This window comes from Pipistrellus hanaki, assembly GCF_964339955.1.
Source record: "Pipistrellus hanaki genome assembly, contig: scaffold_23, whole genome shotgun sequence".
Taxonomy (NCBI): domain Eukaryota; kingdom Metazoa; phylum Chordata; class Mammalia; order Chiroptera; family Vespertilionidae; genus Pipistrellus; species Pipistrellus hanaki.
The window spans coordinates 7,723,243-7,742,752 of NW_028182304.1; the positions used below are offsets into that span (position 1 = coordinate 7,723,243).

Below are 19,510 nucleotides of genomic sequence, written 5' to 3' on the forward strand. Positions count from 1 at the left end.
AAAGTGTCCAAGCAGTCGCCGGAGGTTAAATCACACAAATAATTATAAATCAAACAGCACACTAATATCCACTAAGCCCTAGCTTCATACTTTAAATTAGATAAGTCTTAAATGTCTGTATTGTTTTACCTATTCCTATAAGTTCCTACAAGTAGAAACAGTCTCTTAACACATTTTTATGTCCCCATATCTAACACAGGGCCTGCCACACAGGCATTCAGCCTTTGTTTATTCAAAGAGTACTTTTGGAAAATGTTAATTTCACACCGAAAAACTTTTTCTGAAAATAAAGATATTTAGCCCTTATTAACACACACCTAACATCACCATCATACAGGTTACACCTGGATCTGTATCCCTCATAAATACAATGTTGAGCTGAAGGCCTAAAGAGGAATACATACTATAACTATAACCGTCTCATTGCGGGGCAGGGGTTCACAAGGGAATTTCTCTCCTTGTCCCTGCCACCGCTACTCATACCCTGGACGCCTGGTGGGCAGAGGCAGGGAGCGTGGTGCAGGTCCCAGATGGCAAAGGAGGTGCTCCCACCGAGGTGTTTTCATCCAGCAGTCCACTCTGTTTCCACTGGGAAAGGCGCTTGCCTCCTGCTAGTAGGGGGAGCAGTGACCCCTACATTGCAATCAGACTCCCTGAATTTTCTGAAAAGACCCTCTGCTTGATGGTATTTCTTCTAAAGATTTCACAACGTACTGTAATCATTAATCACATGAACTTTAAATGGCCAATTGAGACAAACAGTAGTTAACTTTAGAATTTGGTCCCTGCTTTTAACATTTTGGACCACAATGGTTACAACTTCATACTTTCAAATTAATAAACATAGACATACCAAACAAGTAATACATCTTGAATTCTTAATTATTTACTCTAGGCATTTAGTTACCACATTTATATAACTTCTCCAAATTTAATTTATACTGTGAACTTTTAAAGCTGGCAAGTCAAATGTATTTTGCATGTCCTAGATTAATAACACTTTACATTTCTAATCAATTAAGAGCTTCAATTCTGTCCTCTAGATTTTTTATGAGGCAAATTTAAACTTGGATTGCTACGTGTCACTCCCTTCCCCCCATCCTGCTTACTTTGGGAGAAGATTAAGTAACAGTCTTGGCCACACATTTTTTTTTTTTTCCTGCTTAATAAATAAAGACAGATCTCAATTTTTTTCTTTCTTTTTTGCTTTCTGAAGTAATAACTAGCACCCAATTTGCAAGTTCGTTTATAATTTTTAACCAAAGCATTGAATAATCTCATTGCAGGAGAGCAGATAGATTCCCACCAGGGCCTTGACTGGGCCTCCTCTCTTCCAAACCCTGGGAAGAACACAGTGTCCCCAGCTACAGTGGGAATGTCCCAGGCAAAGGCAGGAAAGAGTGAGTAAAGGTAGGCTGTGCAAGCAGAGGCCTCTATCAGGGTACCAGAGTGAATGTTTGGAAATTTTGATAATCCTCATTTGAGAAAATTTAGAGAGAGAAAGAGAGAGAGAGAGAGAGAGAGAGAGAGAGAGAGAGAGAGAGAGAGAGAGAGAGAGAGAACGCAAGGGAAGGGAGAGAAGAAGAGAGATATTGAGAGATACATCAATATGAGAGAAAAAAAAATCAGATGCCTCCTACATCCCCATATGTTCTGGGATCAAACATGCAAACTGGCATCACAAAATCAAGCAGATTTTCTTTCAAGGCCTTGGGCAGCAATGCACTGTAAGCCAATATTGGCCAAAGAGTAATTTTCTGGTATTTTGCTGTCGCTCCTAAAGCACAGAGAGGGTGGGATTAAAACAATATCTGTTAACTCCAAACAATAGCTGTTAAATCTATGATGATATATCATAATGGTGCTTGGCAATCATCCCTAGAAGTGAAAATAACCAAAAAATAAAGAAAAAAGAAAAAATTAAGGTACTAGAGAAAAATATCTTTACTATAAAATCAGGAACCAGACAGGGTACAGTAAGCAATTTACAGGTTAGTGAATTAGAAAGTAAAACATTTCATAAAAGCATAATTCAAAAAAAATCTTCAGCTACAAATGTATAAGGTTACGATCTGGGCATGTCCTTCAATCTTCACTTGTACTGGAAACACGTGAGGAATACCTGCTGCACATAGTTCCTTGAACAACACACATCTCACACAGCTTCCTTCCCAGAGGCACCATTTCAATGGAAATGCACATATGCTGTGTTGTGGATAAATTTTTTCCTAATAACCTTCTTTTCCAAAATTATAGTTCACCACCTCCAAAATCTAGTTCTCTCTTACCCATCTTCCTTACCCATGCCACTGTAGATTTGCAAGGCTGGGTAACACTGATGAATGCTATCTCATTCCTTTCAACCAGTGCATTAAAATAACAACCAAAGGCAGGTTGTTAGTTAAATGACACCTAAGCTCTTAACCTAGAATTTAGCACCCAAGCACCTCTATTTACAGGCGATTACCCTAAAGTTCACCTTATTGTTATATCCAGGAACCACCAGAAATAGACTCTTCTTTAAGTCACTCTCATGTTAATGTCATGGTGCTGGGGCCATGAATTCACATTCCCTCTCTGAGTGCACATCACTCTTCCTACCACACTTCTCTCAAACTTGCACTTCCAGAGGATGGTTGCTATATTGAATCAGGATCAAGCACTAACCAGACTCTGATAGTCCACACTCTTAAACACAGCCTTGATTCCAGCTATGCAGGCCTCTCCCCATGACTGTTTATTTCCTTCAACCTTAACTATTAAGAACAATCAGATCTCAAATATCTACAGCCCACCTCCTCTTATGCTACACTTATGTGCCTTCACTAGACACAGCCAAAAACTCTCACTTAACCTTCACTCAAGTCCCAGTCCTGATGGCCCTTTGCACCATGCCCAGTGAGTCTCACAGATGACCACTCAAGCCTTCTAGCTAATGCACAACACTGACTGCAACTCCCCACTGCCAGGCCAAACAAAGTCTCACAAGAAAATCCTGGTGAAAGTTTAGAAAAGTTGATAAGTACTAGCCTTAGTATCATCTTATTTAAATTACTCTTTGACCTCCACTAATCTGAGTCCACTCATCTTTTAAAGGCTTTTGCCTGCTAAACGATTATCTATTCCCCACACTCTACATGACAATTTCTGTCCCTGTGCTGCGTTGTGACACCCACTTCTGACAAACAGTGGCCCTATGGAGAAAGCCAGTCCTCAGGCTCACACTATCCCTTCTGAGCTACTACTACCATTTCCAACCTGACCATGATTCCCTGTATTAAAGTGAAATAATGTCCTAGATGATGTATCTCATTTTGTTGAGCACAGACCCATGCACTGTTATGAGGTTACATGTCTTGGTTGTGGGCTGGATCCACAGGAGATATTTGCAAGTGGTAACCAATACCTATTTTTTTGCTCATTCCTTTTTCTCTGTCTCTCTCATTGCCCTCCCCATCCTTTCTATATGTAAAATCAATAAAAATATGTATGTATTTTTAAAAACATACTTGTAGGTTTCTGATTCAGCTCACTCCTTATCTAAGCCTTTGCACATTCTGAAATCTATGTCTGGAGGACCTCATACTCAGTATACTGGTTGTCAGAAACAAGGTCCACATCATGATGCCCTACTGCTGGCCTTAGGATTCTGGGTTTAGTGTCTGTTCAAAGTGCCCAGGTCCAAGGGATATAAGAGAGGCTGACAGTACCAGAACTCTACTATTTCAGGGTCCACACGTGTGTGAGGCTCTGAAATAAGTTCCACAAACCTATACACCTAATCAATTCTACATTTAAAGGATTTTGTGGAAAGATTATGGTCTTTTGGGAGCCTGGCAACCACCAGACGCTGTAGGCTGAGTCTCCTCAGTGCCCTAGCCCAGCCCAGAGGCCCGGTGCCCTCCAGGTGCCTGTATGATCTCAGGGCTCAGTACTCACTCTTCCAGTTCCCTTATCATTTACAGGACTGCCCCTTTCTGTCCACAACCGCTGTCCTCTGTCTTCTAGTCTGTTGTTCCACTGAGCAATGTTAAGAAAAGTTTGAATCCTGGATGGAGAACCAAGATGGCGGCATAGGCAATCACCTATACTTGCTGCCCCTCACAACCTCATGAAAATTACAACTAAAAGGCAGAACAACAACCACCCAGAAACGTGGGAAAGCTGGCTAAGTGGAAGTTCCACAACTAAGGGGGTGAAGAAAGCACATTGAGACTGGTAAGAGGAGCAGAGGCACGGAGAGGGCTGGCACTTGGATGTGCTTCTCTTTTAAACACGAGGGAGATACAAGCTCCTGCTTGCTCTGAACTCCAGCTCCAAGTGAGACTCTGGGGGACCAGGACACATATGGGGAGAAACTGGACTGTCTGGCATTGGGACAGGAACACAAGGGCGGCTTTCTTGCAGGTGCTTGCAGCGATTGTTGATCCTGCACAGGGCTGCGGGATGCTGAGACTCAGGGACCTCTCTGGTGCAGGGTTGACTGACAGACATTACTGTTTGCTCCACCCTGGTGATTGTCAGAGATCCCACCCCACCCAATTTACAACCCCCCTCCCCCCAATCTGTGCTCATTGGCTTTTGCATATGAATGACCTGTCCTATCTCTGCCTAAAACCTGTCAAACTGCAGCAGGGTCAGAGAGCCCCAGAGCTTCTAAAAGAAGGCCCAAGGACCGGCAGCAGCAGCCTGTCTTGCTTCACAGCTGGGCTCCACCTGGGCTCTTCCAAACTCCATACAAAGAAGAGGAATCTGCAGATGTCTCTCTATAGTTACTGCTGGGTGGCTTCAGACAGTGGCTGGCCCTGCACATCCTTGGAGATCCAATAGCCAGTGTACCCAGTGGTCAGAGTGAGACCATACCAAATAACAACTCTTAACATCCATAAGAGACACACTCAGGGTGCAGTCCCAGTGAGTGCCAAAGCCCTACTGAAGCAAGTCCTGTCCCATAAAGGTGACTCCTGCGCAACAGATCTTCCAGTATAGATACAGCTGGTCCTCCCAGCCAATTGGCCTAGAGGTCAATTCCTCCCAGTGATACCAACAGCAATCAAGGGTTAACTACAACAAGACTGTGCACACAGCCCACAAAGAGGTGCACCAAGAGCATCCACCTCAGGTGACTGGGGAGGCTGAGCCACTGGGCCCTATAGGACATCTACCACACAAGACCACTCTTATCAACTCAAGGAGACATAGCAGCTACCCAGTATATATAAACAAATATCGGGAAGCAGCCAACATGTGGAAACAAAGAAGTCACAAATGAAAGAAATGGATGAGGAGGAAAAACAAGATGGCGGCATAGCTAAGCACCTAAACTGCTGCCTCGCACAACAATTTCAGAACAACTAAAAGACAGAACTGACAACATCCAGAACCACAGGAAAGCTGGCTGAGTAAAAATTATACAAATAGAAGAAAAGAGAAAAGCTCATGGAGAATCAGAGGAGCTGCAAAGGGTTGAGGCTTCACAATTTAATGTAAAACTGAAGCCTGAACACTGGAATGAAAAATTACAGAAAGAAGCAGAAGCTTTTGCTTATTATCGCCGGACACACACTGCCAATGGGCCATGCTGGCATGGTGAAATGAGGGATCCCTTTGAGAAATTGAAGACCACATTGGGATTACTTCACTCTTCCAAGGTTTCCAAACATCTCATTTTTTTTAAAATATATTTTATTGATCTTTCACAGAGGAAGAGAGAGGGATAGAGAGTTAGAAACATCGACGAGAGAGAATCATTGATCATCTGCCTCCTCCACACCCCCCACTGGGGATGTGCCCGCAACCAAGGTACATGCCCTTGACCGGAATCAAACCCTGGACCCGACAGTCCGCAGGCCGACGCTCTATCCACTGAGCCAAACTGGTTTCGGCGAAACGTCTCATTCTTACTGAGAGGGCAGGGCAGGGTGAGAGGGCAGCGTGGGGCGGGGCAAGCTCCCGGTAATTGGACCCTAGCCCTAACCCAACCAATCAGGTCAGCCAAGGTAGTGGAACCACCCTCCCTATAAATGTTAAGTTCTTTCCCTTTTTCGCCATGCCCTTGCTGGTGTAAGTGGGACTTAACTCGGACTAGTCCGAAATAAATACAGGCTTTCTGCAATTGCATCAGATTCGGCTCCCTGGTAGTCTTTGGGGTTTATGACACTTCGGCATTACATATGGGGGCTCGTCCGAGTCTCCAAGACTGAGGGACTCTGAATCTGGAGAGCCTGTCTGGCTGTGGTAGAAGTGTGTGAAGGGATCCCTGTGGGAAGTGCCTGAAAGGTCTAGCAGACCCGCTATTGAAGGCCACGGGCCGGAGAGAGCAAAAGACGTTTTGATCCTCCTTTAGGAGGGACATAGAATTCCCTCTCAGGACGAGGTAGTCGGCGTGAGGCCGTCTAGTTTTAGGCTCCGCTTCCATGGAGTGGGAAGGCTGATCTTGGGGGCCCCCCATATGTTCCTGTGTTCTTTGTTCGTTTGTTTGTTTGTATGTTTGTATAAGGGAAAGGTTTCAGTTTGCTCTTGTTTGTAAATTTGCTATAAAAACTTAAATCTGAATGTATTGAATTGTTATAATACTGAAAATGTGATGTGGGGAGTTCTTCTCCTGGTGACTGTTGTAATTTTATGTGTTATTTTATGGACTCACTGTATGGATGTTATGGGACAGACTCAGATTACTCCTTTGAGCATTGTGATTAATCATTTTCAGGAAGTAGAGGAAAGAGCTAATGATTTTAGTATGGAGGTCTGGAAGAACGAATGGCAGACTTGTTGTTCAAGTGAGTGGCCAGCTTGCAATATCGGATGGCCACCAGAGGGAACATTTGATCTCCATACCATTTGCCGGGTTCGGAGTGTCATCTCTCAACCCAAGACAGGTTACCCTGATCAGCTCCCATACATTATAATGTGGCAGGACCTTGTGGAGAACCCACCCTTTTGGCTTAAGCCCTTTGTGGCTCCACGCCCCTCGGAGCCAAAACCTATTTTTGCCTTACAGGGACAGAGAGGACAGAGAAGTAAAATCACCCTGCCATCAGCTCCCCCCTACTCTGTCTTGCAGGGGGGAACTGAAGAAGAATTAATTTTTCCTACCCCGTATCAGTTCCCTAGGGTGCTGGATGAGGGACCTGACCCTCCCCCATTAAGGGGAACAGACACCATGAGGAGAGTGAGAAGCCCACCATATAACAGACAAAGAGCCCAAAGGGAACAATCCGCCTTCGTCGCCGACTCCACTGTTAAGACTTTACCCTTGCGAGCCACTGGTCCCCCAGATGAGAGGGGCAATCAGCCCCATCACTACTGGCCTTTTGCCACTAGCGACCTTTATCATTGGAAAGCTCAAAATCCTGAGTTTTCTGAGAAGCCAGCGGGACTTATTAATCTGTTGGATTCTATCATCTTTACCCATCAACCTACCTGGGACGACTACCAGCAGCTCTTGCAGGTTCTGTTCAGCACCGAGGAGAGGGAGAGGATCCTTAATGAGGCCCGGAAGCTGGTTCCAGGCGTGGATGGGAATCCTACCACCAACCAGGCTCAGATAGATACCTCTTTTCCTCTGACTAGGCCTGAATGGGATTTCAACACAGCAGAAGGTAAGGAGAGGCTCCAGGTCTTCGGCCAGGCTCTAATGGGCCGTCTCCGGGTGGCTGCCAGAAAGCCGACTAATCCGACTAAGTTAGGGGTCATACAGCAGGAGAAAGATGAATTTCCAGCAGCCTTTTTAGAGCAGATCATGGAGGCATTCCGCACCTATACCCCCATGAATCCAGAGGCTCCTGAGAGTAAGGCAGCTATTATTGTAGCTTTTGTAAACCATTCTGCTGCAGACATTAGGAGAAAATTGCAAAGAATAGATAGACTGGGAGAGAAGAGTCTCCAGAACTTGTTGGTGGTGGCTGAAAAGGTGTACAATAACCGGGAGCCCCCTGAAGATAAACAGGCTCGCTGGCAGACCCGAGACCTGGCTAGGATCCTGTGGGCCACCACTACGGACTCCCCTGAGAAACGGGATCTCCGCCTCTGACAGCTTGCAAGCGATCGAAAGAAGGGTAAGGAGACCTCCGGGGAAGGGAAGTGGAAACTGCAGAAGGATCAATGTGCATACTGCAAGAAGATAGGGCATTGGGCTCAAGAATGTCTTAGAGAGGCAGTGGGAAGGGGAGCAAGACAGACCGATAAAGGTCTTGGGGCTTGATGAACTAAGTGATTAGGGGAGTCAGGGTTCGAACCCTCTCCCCGAGCCCAGGGTAACTCTTAGAGTGGAGGGGACCCCTGTTGACTTCCTTGTTGACACCGGAGTGCAGCATTCGGTCCTCTGCACTCCACAAGGAAAACTAACTAGCAAAAGGTCCTGGGTGCAAGGGGCAACTGGTATGAACCAGTATTCATGGACTACCCGAAGAACAGTGGATTTAGGGATGGGCCGGGTAACCTACTCCTTCATGGTAATACCAGAATGCCCCTACCCACTGTTAGGACAGGACTTACTGACCAAGATTGGAGCTCAGATAACTTTCAGACAAGGGGGGCCTTAGGTCACCGATGGCGAGGGCCACCCCATCCACGTTCTGACTCTGAGGCTAGAGGATGAGTATTGCCTCCACTAGGAGGCACTCCCAGGGGGGATAAAATGGATAGATGGCTATGAGAATTCCCCATAGCCTGAGCAGAGACAGGAGGGGTAGGACTAGCTGCTCACAGGACCCCAGTCCTAGTGGAGCTAAAGCCAGGAGAAGGTCTGGTAAGGATCAAATAGTACCCCATGTCTCAGGAGGCCCAGGAGGGAATTCAGCTACACATCCAGAGACTGCGGAGTCTAGGGGTGCTGGTTCCCTGCAAATCTGCCTGGAACACCCCCCCCCCCCTACTGCCATTCAAGAAGCCGCACACAAATGACTACCTACCAGTGCAAGACCTCTGGGAAGTAAATACAAGAGTAATGGACATACATACAACTGTCCCCAATCCATACACTCTCTTGACCTCCCTGATGCCTACCAGAATCTGGTATACTATATTATATTTAAAGGACATGGTCAGTCTGCCGCTAGCACCCAGAAGCCAACCCTTGTTTGCCTTCGAGTGGCATGATCCAGAGGAAGGCTACAGCGGACAACTCACCTGGACAGGACTGCCTCAGGGGTTCAAGAATTCACCCTCCATCTTTAATGAGGCACTACACGAAGACCTGGGTGAGTACAGAAGGGAGCACCTTGGCCTCACCCTCCTACAGTAAGTAGATGACATCCTGATTGCTGCCGACATGGCCGAGGACTGTGAACAAGGAACCCAGGATTTGCTGGTCACCCTGGGGTCTTGGGGTATCGGGCATCCGCGAAGAAGGCACAGATATGCAGAGAGAGGGCAAGTTATCTGGGATACATCTTTGAGGGCAGACAGCTGCAATTATCAGATGCCAGAAAAGAAACACACCCACCTCTCGAAGAGAAGTGAGAATTCTTAGGGTTGGCCGGCTACTGCTGTCTCTGGATTCTGGGTTTTGCTGAGATTGCCAGGCCCCTGTACGAAGCTACCAGAGAGGGGAAGACATTTGCATGGACAGAGAAAGAGGAGGCTGCCTTTAATCAGTTGAAAAAGGCCTTCCTACATGCCCCGGCTCTGGGAATGCCAGACATTACAAAGCCCTTTCACCTCTTTGTAGATAAGTGCAAAGGGGTAGCGTAGGGGGTTTTAACTCAAGCCTTGGGCCCCTGGAGCCGTCCAGTAGCTTACTTGTCTAAGAAACTAGACCCAGTGGCTGCCGGCTGGCCACTGTGCTTGAGGATTATTGCAGCAACAGCACTCCTAGTGAAGGATGCTGACAAACTAACTCTAGGGCATGAAATCTGAATTACAACCCCCCATGCGGCTAGGGAGTTCTAAAACTGCCACCTGATAGATGGATGAGTAATGCACGCATGACTTACTACCAGTGCCTCCTCCTAAATCCTCCCAGAGTGCGGTTCTGCCCCAGTGCAGCCCTCAGCCCCGCAACTATCCTGCCTGACCCCGACCTAGATGCCTCGCTACATGACTGCGCCAAGATCTTGGAACAGGTGCATGGACTCCGGAAGGACCTGACGGACCAGCCCCTCTCAGATGCAGAGGCCACATGGTTCACCAATGAAAGCAGCTTCATGAGAAATGGGCACAGGTACTCGGGTGTGGTAGTAGTAACTGAGACTGACACCTAATGGGCAGAGGCTCTGCCATCTGGAACGTCAGTCCAGCGGGCAGAACTCATAGCTCTTGACAAAGGCATTGACACTAGGGGCCGGGAAACGACTCAATGTCTTTACAGATAGCCGATACGCATTTGCCACAGCTCACATCCATGTGGCAATCTATCAGGAGAGAGGGCTGTTGACTGCAGAAGGAAAGACTATAAAAAATAAACAAGAAATACTAAACTTGCTAGCTGCCTTATGGCTCCCGCCAAGTTAGCCATTATCCACTGCCCAGGACACCAGAAAGCCAATAATCCTGTAGCCAGGGGCAACCAAAAGGCTGATCAGGTGGCCAAAGAAGTAGCCCTCACTGCAGTCCCTGCACTGGTCCTGTAATTGCCAGAGCCAGGGAACGCAGTTCTGCCGGATTAGCCCGGATAGTCCCAGGAAGAATTAGAGCAAATCAAAGCCACCCCACGAACAAGGAAGTCAGAGGCTGGTGGTATGCTCCAGACGGGATCCCAAGCTGTTACCAGACAAGCTTGGGATCCAGATTTGAAATACATACACCAATCGACTCACCTAGGCTCCTGGAAACTAAAGGATTTGGTCTGGTATGCTAAGATCAAAATTCACCAACTGGACGCCAGAATAGATCAAATTGTATCAGCCTGCAAAACTTGCCAGCTTACAAATGCATGGGCAGGGTCAAGTGGAACAGGAACCCGGCTCAGAGGAACAAAGCCCGGGGTGCGCTGGGAGATTGACTTCACTGAGGTAAGGCCGGGAAAGTATGGCTATAAATATCTTCTAGTTTTTGTAGATACCTTTTCTGGATGGGCAGAAGCATACCCAACTAAGCATGAAGCAGCCCAGATGGTTGCTAAGAAGCTACTGGAGGACATCCTACCCAGGTACGGTTTCCCAGCTATGTTAGGATCGGACAACGGCCCGGCTTTCATCTCACTGGTAACACAGGCAGTAGCCAAGGCTATAGGGGCAAATTGGAAATTACATTGTGCATATAGGCCCCAGAGCTCAGGACAGCTAGAAAGAATGAATAGAACATTAAAAGAGACCCTTTCTAAACTAACCATGGAGACTGGCGGGGACTGGGTGCACCTTACCGGGTGAGGAATTCACCCTATACACTAGGCTTCACTCCCTATGAAATTATGTTTGGTAGGCCCCTGCCTATCATTCCCAATCTAAAGGCAGAACTGCTAACTAAATTTGACAATCAAGAAATATTTTTTTCTTTAAGAAGGCTCCAGAGAGTGTATGAGGACATTTGCCCATGCCTACAGGCCATCTACAAGGCTGGCCCGATCCCAATGCCCCACCAGTACCGGCCTGGTGGGACATCGGGAGACTGGGTCTTTGTTAAAAGACACCGCCGGGAGACTCTTGAACCATGTTGGAAAGGACCATACATCGTGGTGCTGACGACGCCTACCGCCCTCAAAGTGGACAGCATTGCGACCTGGGTCCAACACACCCATGTTCGGCCAGCTGACTCCTCTGCGATCCGGGAAGACTTCGCCAACTGATGGAGTATTGACTGAGACCAAGACAACCCCCTCAAGCTCAAGTTACGGTGTACTCAACCTGACCGATATTGGAAATTTTGTTTGCAGCCGCTCCGGCTGCAGGAGTCCCCACACCCCATACACTGGTTCGGGGGTAAAGACTCACTTTTGCCCTGGATACTCCTGACCCCGCTGTGTAATCTTGTGTCTCCACTGGACACATCTCATAGACTCCCCCAAAATATCAGATCAGGGCACCTGGAAGGAGGAACTTTATGCACCATTCAGAAATGCAAAAGGTCCCATGATTGGGCCTGTTAAGTCTCAAGACAAGGGGGGAATGAGAGGGCAGGGCAGGGTGAAAGGGCACACCAGGGTGAGAGGGCAGGGCAGGGCAGGGCCAGCTCCTGGTAACTGGACCCTAGCACTAACCCAACCAATCAGGTCAGCCAAGGTAGTGGCACTACCCTCCCTATAAAACCCATTGATATGTTAAGTTCTTTCTCTTTCTCGCCATGCCCTTGCTGGTGTAAGTGGGACTGAGGTTGGACTAGTCCGAAATAAATACAGGCTTTCTGCAATTGCATCGGATTCGGCTCCCTGGTAGTTTTGGGGGTTTATGATACTTGGGCATTACACTTACTAGGGCATTCAGCAAAATTCAAGGACTAACAGATCAAGCTGACAAGTTGATAGGACAGAAAAATCTCCTGACTCAAAAACGAAAAATTTTGATATGGAAAGTATCATCTCTTTCCGAAAATACCTCACCCTCTAACACTCCACAAACCTCTGCCAACATTGAGATGACTCCACAAGGGCAGTTGCTCACCTTAAAAGGTCCCCTGTTTTCAGGACCAGTGGTAACTGTTTCTTCTGCTCTATTAGAAGCAGATCTGAAGACTCAACTTGCCAGAAGTGCTATGGCTCAATCAGAAAATGATGACTTATTTATGATGCCAAGAATTGTTAATGTGACAGCACTGGCCACAGAGGGAGGTTTGGTAGATACAAGCGGCAGCAAATATTCTCATGAAGTTCCTGATGGCAAGTCACCTGACCACCTGAAAAAGACTGTCAGGAATGAAGATAACTCCTTTAAAGATTCAGGTAGAATCTCTTCCAGAGGCAGTCATAGAGGTGGCAGACTGGCACTGGGTCCAAAACAGGGTTTTCTAGCAAATAAAGATTCTGGTTTTCCACAAACGGTTGATATTTCCAGTGTGCAGGAAGCACAAGATTTCTTACCCAAAAGGATTTCTGGTAATACGAGAGGGATTCAGTATTAATGGAAAGAGAGTGGATCAAGGCAGGAGAGACTGAAGCCAAAGGAGTCTTCATTTCATAAATTAAAAATGAAAGATCTGGTGGGGCCGGTTAGCTCATTTGGTTAGAGCGTGGTGCTAATAAAAATGAAAGATCTGAAAGACTCAAGCATAGAGATGGAACTAAGAAAGGCAGCATCAGCTACTGAGGAAGCAGCATTGGATCCCAGCGAACCGCTAACTAACATGGAAGATGAGGATGATACTGATGAGGCACTGACTTCTTTGCTCAATGAGATTGCCTTTCTTAATCAGCAACTAAATGATGACTGTTAGCCTGGTGGAACTGCCCAGCTCTATGGATACAGAATTCCCAGGGGATGCTCGACAGGCTTTCATCAGTAAGCATCCTCCTGGGAACAGAGCAAGTTTCTAGATTGGCCACTTGGGAACTGGTGTGAAAGAGTTGCCTGATGTACAAGGAGAGAGTGATTCTGCCAGTCCCCTTCTCTTGCACTTGGAAGATGATGACTTTTCTGACAATGAAAAACAAATTGTAGAACCAGCCTCTGAGCCAGATGTCCTTACTCTGAGATAAAGGATTCCCCACCCCCCCCCCCAATAAAAAAAAGAAAAGTTTGAATCCTACCTCAGAAAATGTCCCCCCACTTTTTTTTTTTTCACACAACCATCTATGACCCCAGCTTTCTCAGAGTGAAAGTAAAACTCCTCGCAAAACCATATCTCTTTGTTGCTTTCACACCCAGAACAGTCCTGGGTTTCCCGATACTCCCTGCTCAGTCCCACCATCACCTCCTTACAAGGAGGCTCTGCAGCCTTTCACCCTCTACCCCATCACCCATGTGTCACCAGGAGGGACTCACCATCCTGAGCGCTGGGACCTGGGCAGTAGGACCTGAGAGGCCTGCTCCCCAGGCTGGAGTGGTCAGTGGAGTCAGGCTGCGGGAACACTGTGAGCAGAGAAGAGTCAGGGAGGCATGGAGACGCCAACCTCAGACACACCCTGTACCACAGGCAGCTGCCCTCAGGCCTCCTTCTACTCCCTACCAGTGCCCTGAAGCCAGAGAATCTGTGAACAAACACCTAAAATGTTAAAATGGCCACCTGGAGGAGGAAGGTGGAAGTCCCGCCCTAACCAGAGGCAAGCACATCATAATTCCCTTTGACTCTGACCACACTTGTGCAGTTCTTTCTGGGTAATGTAGTTTTCTAAACAGCCGAGCCTAGCTAGAAACCCAACCAATGAGTTAGGTGAATACAAATGATGTGGCAGAGTGAGTGATGACTGGGGAGAGACAAGGTATGTCCATAGGCTTGGCTAACTGCAAAAGACAAACAGATCTCCTAGAAGCAGAGGGTAGTAGGACTGTAAGAGATCCACCAAGGATATACACACAGGGGGAAATTGGAGACCTTAGTGATGGTATCAACAATGTAAAATATACGTATATTTTTTAAAATAATGAAATCCAGCTGGTTGTGCATTGACCTATGAACCAGGAAGTCGTGGTTCTTTTCCTGGTCAGGGCATAACATGGGCTGCAGGCTCAATTTCCAGTGTGGGGGTGGAGTCATGCAGGAGGCAGCTAATCAATGATTCTCTCTCATCATTCATGTTTTTAGCTCTCCCTCTCCCTTCAACTCTATAAAATCAATGAAAAAATTTAATACTGTACATACATACATGCATAGCCCATGGACATAGCCAATAATGTGGTGAAGGCCTAGAAGAGGTGGCAGCAGGGTAGAGGGGGAAAAGGAGGGAGTGGTATGGGGAAAACTGGGAAGATCTGTAATAGAGTCAACAACTACAAAAAAAAAAAAAAAAAAAAACACAGTGTGCACTGTCAGTTTGGCTCAGTGGTGGTGCATGTACCTAGGAACCAAGTTATCATTGGTTCCATATCAGGTCAAGGCACATGCCCAGGTTGGCGGCTCCATTCTTGGAGGGGGAATGCAGGAGGCAGCTGGACAATGATTCTTTCTCATCATTTATGTTTTTCTCTCTTCATTTCTCTCTAAAAATTAAATAAAACATTTTAAAAAAGGAATAATGTTAAGATTGATTTGACTCAACAACACCAAAGTGAGTGTGGGCCATCACATTTTCTCCCAAGGCTTGTAAGCTAAGTCATGTCATGATCTGTCTTTACAGAGGATGTCCCAGGCATAACCAGCCTAAAACAGGTGTGCTTCAGGTTTGCCTACGGTATGTGAATTCTTGACTTTATATAGAAAAGATTTCACAACATGAGTTCAGAAGATTTTGAGGGTACAGTTATTAAAGCTGGGATGCTGAAAGAAATAAGATTTCTTAGATGGTGAACTATCTGCCTATTGTTTAAGTCATTAACTCATTTTAAAAATAGGCAAAATTTTCTGACCAGACTTTTCATCCAAAGAAATAAAGGCAGTGTAAATACATGCATAAAGAAATTCTCACCATAAAAATGTATTAGGGGGCCAAAACTGGTTTGGCTCAGTGGATAGATCTTCACCTTGCGGACTGAAGGGTCTCTGGTTGGATTCTGGTCAAGGGCAGGTACCTTGGTTGTGGGCATATCCCCAGTGGGGCGTGTGCAGGAGGCACCTGATCAATGATTCTCTCTCATCGATGTTTCTAACTCTATCCGTCTCTCTTCCTCTCTGTAAGGAATCAATTATTTTGTGAAATATATATATATATATATATATATATATATATATATATATATATTCTTAATATATATATGTGAAGAATTAGTGTTCATTCACAAAATAACTATGTAGCATGAAAGAATTTAATATTTGTTAAGGCTTACACAAAATATAGTGTTTTATATTATGAAAAATATAAAGTAATCTTTTCAAGAAAGGAAAATGAGTGATTGTATTTATAGCTGGGGAAGGCACAAAGAAGGGCAGGAGGTAAGTTTAGGGTGTATTAAAGTAGGTTTACAGTTGTTGGTATGGAAATTAATACAATAGTTAGTAAATAATAACATAAGTTTAATCTCTTTCCTGACCATTGCACTTCTGTTGGTTGGGCAGTATCCCTTGCCCTAAAAGCTCACTGGTTTCAGTCCAGGTCAGAGAACATGTCTACCTGGATGCCCTGAGCCATGTAGACTTTATTTCAATTCCTTGGTTAGCAAATGCAAAAGAAGCCAATATTGCACAAAGAGTGATTTTCTGCCATTATCATGTGCCTTCCAAAGCACAGAAAGTTTGGGACCCCACAAATGTTGAGTCATATTAATGTAATCTCTGAAAGGAAACGTTAAGAATTAAGGTGCTTATACAGCTACTACCTAAAGCAATGGAAACTAAGGAGAAAATAGACAAATGGGATTACATCAAAATAAAAAGTTTCTGCATAGCAAAAGAAACCATAAACAAAACAACAAGAAAGCCTTAGCTGGTTTGTCTCAGTGGCTAGTGTCGGCCTGTGAACTGAAGGGCCCTGGGTTCAATGTCAGTCAAGAATACATGACCAAGTTGTGTAGGCCGCCGATAAATGATTCCGTTGTCATTGACGTTTTTCTCTCTTAATTCCTCTCCCTTCCTCTCTGAAATCAATAAAATATAAATTTTAAAGAAAACAAAGAAACAAGAAAGTCCACTGCATGGAAGAACATATTTGCCAATGTTATCTCTGATAAAGACCCAATCTCCAATATTTATAGGGAACACATACAACTTAACAAAAGGAAGATAAACAATCCAATCAAAAACTGGGCAAAGAAGCTAAATAGACACTCTCCAAAGAGGACATACAGAAGGCCAAGAGCCAATCCATATCATGTGGTCTCAAAGGGATCCCTCTTTGAGAAAATCTGGTGTGGGAAAAGTCTTCATCAAGAACTTGGACAAATCTATAGATAACAAAGCACTTTATGATACTTTTTCTGCGTTTGGAAACATTCTGTCCTGCAAGGTGGTGTGTGACGAGAACGGCTCTAATGGTTATGCCTTCGTTCACTTCAAGACCCAAGAGGCTGCAGACGAGGCTGCAGACAAGGCCATCGAGAAGATGAACGGCATGCTCCTCAATGACCGCAAAGTGTTTGTGGGCAGATTCAAGTCTCAGAAAGAGCGGGAAGCCGAGCTTGGTGCCAAAGCCAAGGAATTCACTAATGTGTATATCAAAAACTTTGGGGAAGAGGTGGATGATGAGAGTCTGAAAGAGCTGTTCAGCCAGTTTGGTAAGACCTTAAATGTTAAGGTGTTGAGAGATCCCACTGGGAAATCCAAAGGCTTTGGCTTTGTGAGTTACAAAAAACACGAGGGTGCCAATAAGGCTGTGGAAGAGATGAATAGAAAAGAAATCAGTGGGAAAGTCATTTTTGTAGGCCGTGCACAGAAGAAAGTGGAACAGCAGGCCGAGTTAAAACAGGAATTTGAACAGCTAAAACAGGAGAGAATTAGTCGATATCAGGGGGTGAATCTCTACATTAAGAACTTGGATGACACTATTGATGATGAGAAGTTAAGGAAAGAGTTTTCTCCTTTCTGATCCATCACCAGTGCTAAGGTAATGCTGGAGGATGGGAGAAGCAAAGGGATTGGCTTTGTCTGCTTCTCATCTCTTGAAGAGGCTACCAAAGCAGTCACTGAGATGAATGGACGCATCGTGAGCTCCAAGCCACTGTATGTCGCCCTGGCCCAGAGGAAGGAAGAGCGAAAGGCTCATCTGACCAACCAGTATATGCAGCGGGTGACTGGAATGAGAGCACTCCCTGCCAATGCCATCTTAAATCAGTTCCAGCCTGAAGCTGGTGGCTACTTTGTGCCAGCAGTTCAACAGGCTCAGGGAAGGCCTCCATATTATACACCTAACCAGATAGCACAAATGAGACCTAATCCACGCTGGCAGCAAGGTGGGAGACCTCAAGGCTTCCAAGGAATGCCAAGTGCTATACGCCCGTCTGGGCCTCGTCCAACTCTTCGTCATCTGGCTCCAACTGGTAATGCTCCTGCCTCTCGTGGCCTCCCTACTACTGCTCAGAGAGTCGGGTCTGAGTGCCCGGACCGCTTGGCTATGGACTTTCGTGGGGCTGGTGCCGCCCAGCAAGGGCTGACTGACAGCTGCCAGTCTGGCGGTGTTCCCACAGCTGTGCAGAACTTAGCACCTCGCGCTGCTGTGGCTACTGCTGCTCCTTGGGCTGTTGCACCTTTCAAGTATGCCTCCAGTGTCCGCAGCCCTCACCCTGCCATACCACCTCTGCAGGCACCCCAGCCTGCGGTCCATGTGCAGGGGCAGGAGCCCCTGACTGCCTCCATGCTGGCCGCAGCACCCCCTCAGGAACAGAAGCAGATGCTGGGTGAACGTTTGTTCCTCTCATCCAAACCATGCATTCGAACCTGGCTGGAAAGATTACGGGAATGCTTCTAGAGATCGACAACTCTGAGCTGCTGCACATGCTGGAGTCCCCCGAGTCTCTCCGCTCCAAGGTGGATGTAGCTGTGGCAGTTCTACAGGCTCATCATGCCAAGAAAGAAGCTGCCCAGAAGGTGGGCACTGTTGCTGCTGCTACCTCTTAGGCAAAGAAAAAAAAACGATTCAAAAGCCAAATAACCCCTCATGAAATTCAGCTCAAGGCTTGAAGACTTCCTAGCTTGTCCTATGGACCTCAACACTAAGAACCACAAATTGCAAATTTAATAGGTCATTTTGTATCAAAAGGTCAACTATGAATTACCTATAATTTTTCAATTAAAAAAATATATGTTCTGGGTTCTGCTACGGCTCAGACAGTGTTAACTTTTTTTTTTCTCCTGTTGTGGGTTTTGATCTTTCCCCCTCCTCCAGAAATTGGTTTTATTTGATGTATCTAAGTCTTTAAGTTTCACAATAAAGAAAAAACTCCATAAAACTGCCAAAAAAAAAAAAAAATAGAAACAAATTCATAGAAGCACCAAACAGAATGTCTAACCTGCGAAGGAAGGCAGGAAAGGTGTGGGGAGGTGTTAAGAGATCAACCAAAGAACTTGTATGCATGCATATGAACATAATCAATGTACACAGACAGTAGGGGGATGCGGTGGCCAGGAAGAGATCAATGGGGGGAAAAGGAAACTTAACCCTTTGCACTCCGAACCATTCTGGACATTGGCTACCAGCTACTCGACGCTACTTTGCGGCGGACACGTGCGTTGAATTAACTCAATTCCCCGTAATCAATAATTAACTGCAATGTCCCCCCTGAGAGGGGACATCCGAGTGATATACTAGAATTCCGATGTCCCCTGAGAGGGGACAGCAGAGTGCAAAGGGTTAATACTTTAAAGGATAAAGAACTTTTTAAAAAAGTTTTTAAAAAACAGAATTAAGGTGCTGTCCTGCTCAGGGGGCTCAGTGGTTTGGAGCATCCTGCTGTAAAGCACACCCCCAAAAATAGATGACTTGTTTGATATATGCTAAGGGCACATAACTAACTACTGTGTTTCCCTGAAAATAAGACATCCTCCAAAAATAAGACCTACTTACAGGTTTCCTTCTGAGTGAATATAAGGCATCCCCCGAAAATTAGCCCCCGCC

General features: G+C 45.9%; 1 protein-coding gene across 1 annotated transcript; it reads left to right on the forward strand.

The window, feature by feature from the left end:
* Nucleotides 1–15,240: 15,240 nt before the first annotated feature.
* On the forward strand, nt 15,241–18,845 carry LOC311615876 (polyadenylate-binding protein 4-like; the record flags this gene model as incomplete). Its single annotated transcript, XM_084907000.1, is given in 4 exon segments — nt 15,241–15,262; nt 16,740–17,482; nt 17,486–18,302; nt 18,305–18,845. Coding segments are annotated over 4 exon segments (1,791 nt in total). The 3' UTR covers nt 18,514–18,845.
* Nucleotides 18,846–19,510: the final 665 nt, after the last annotated feature.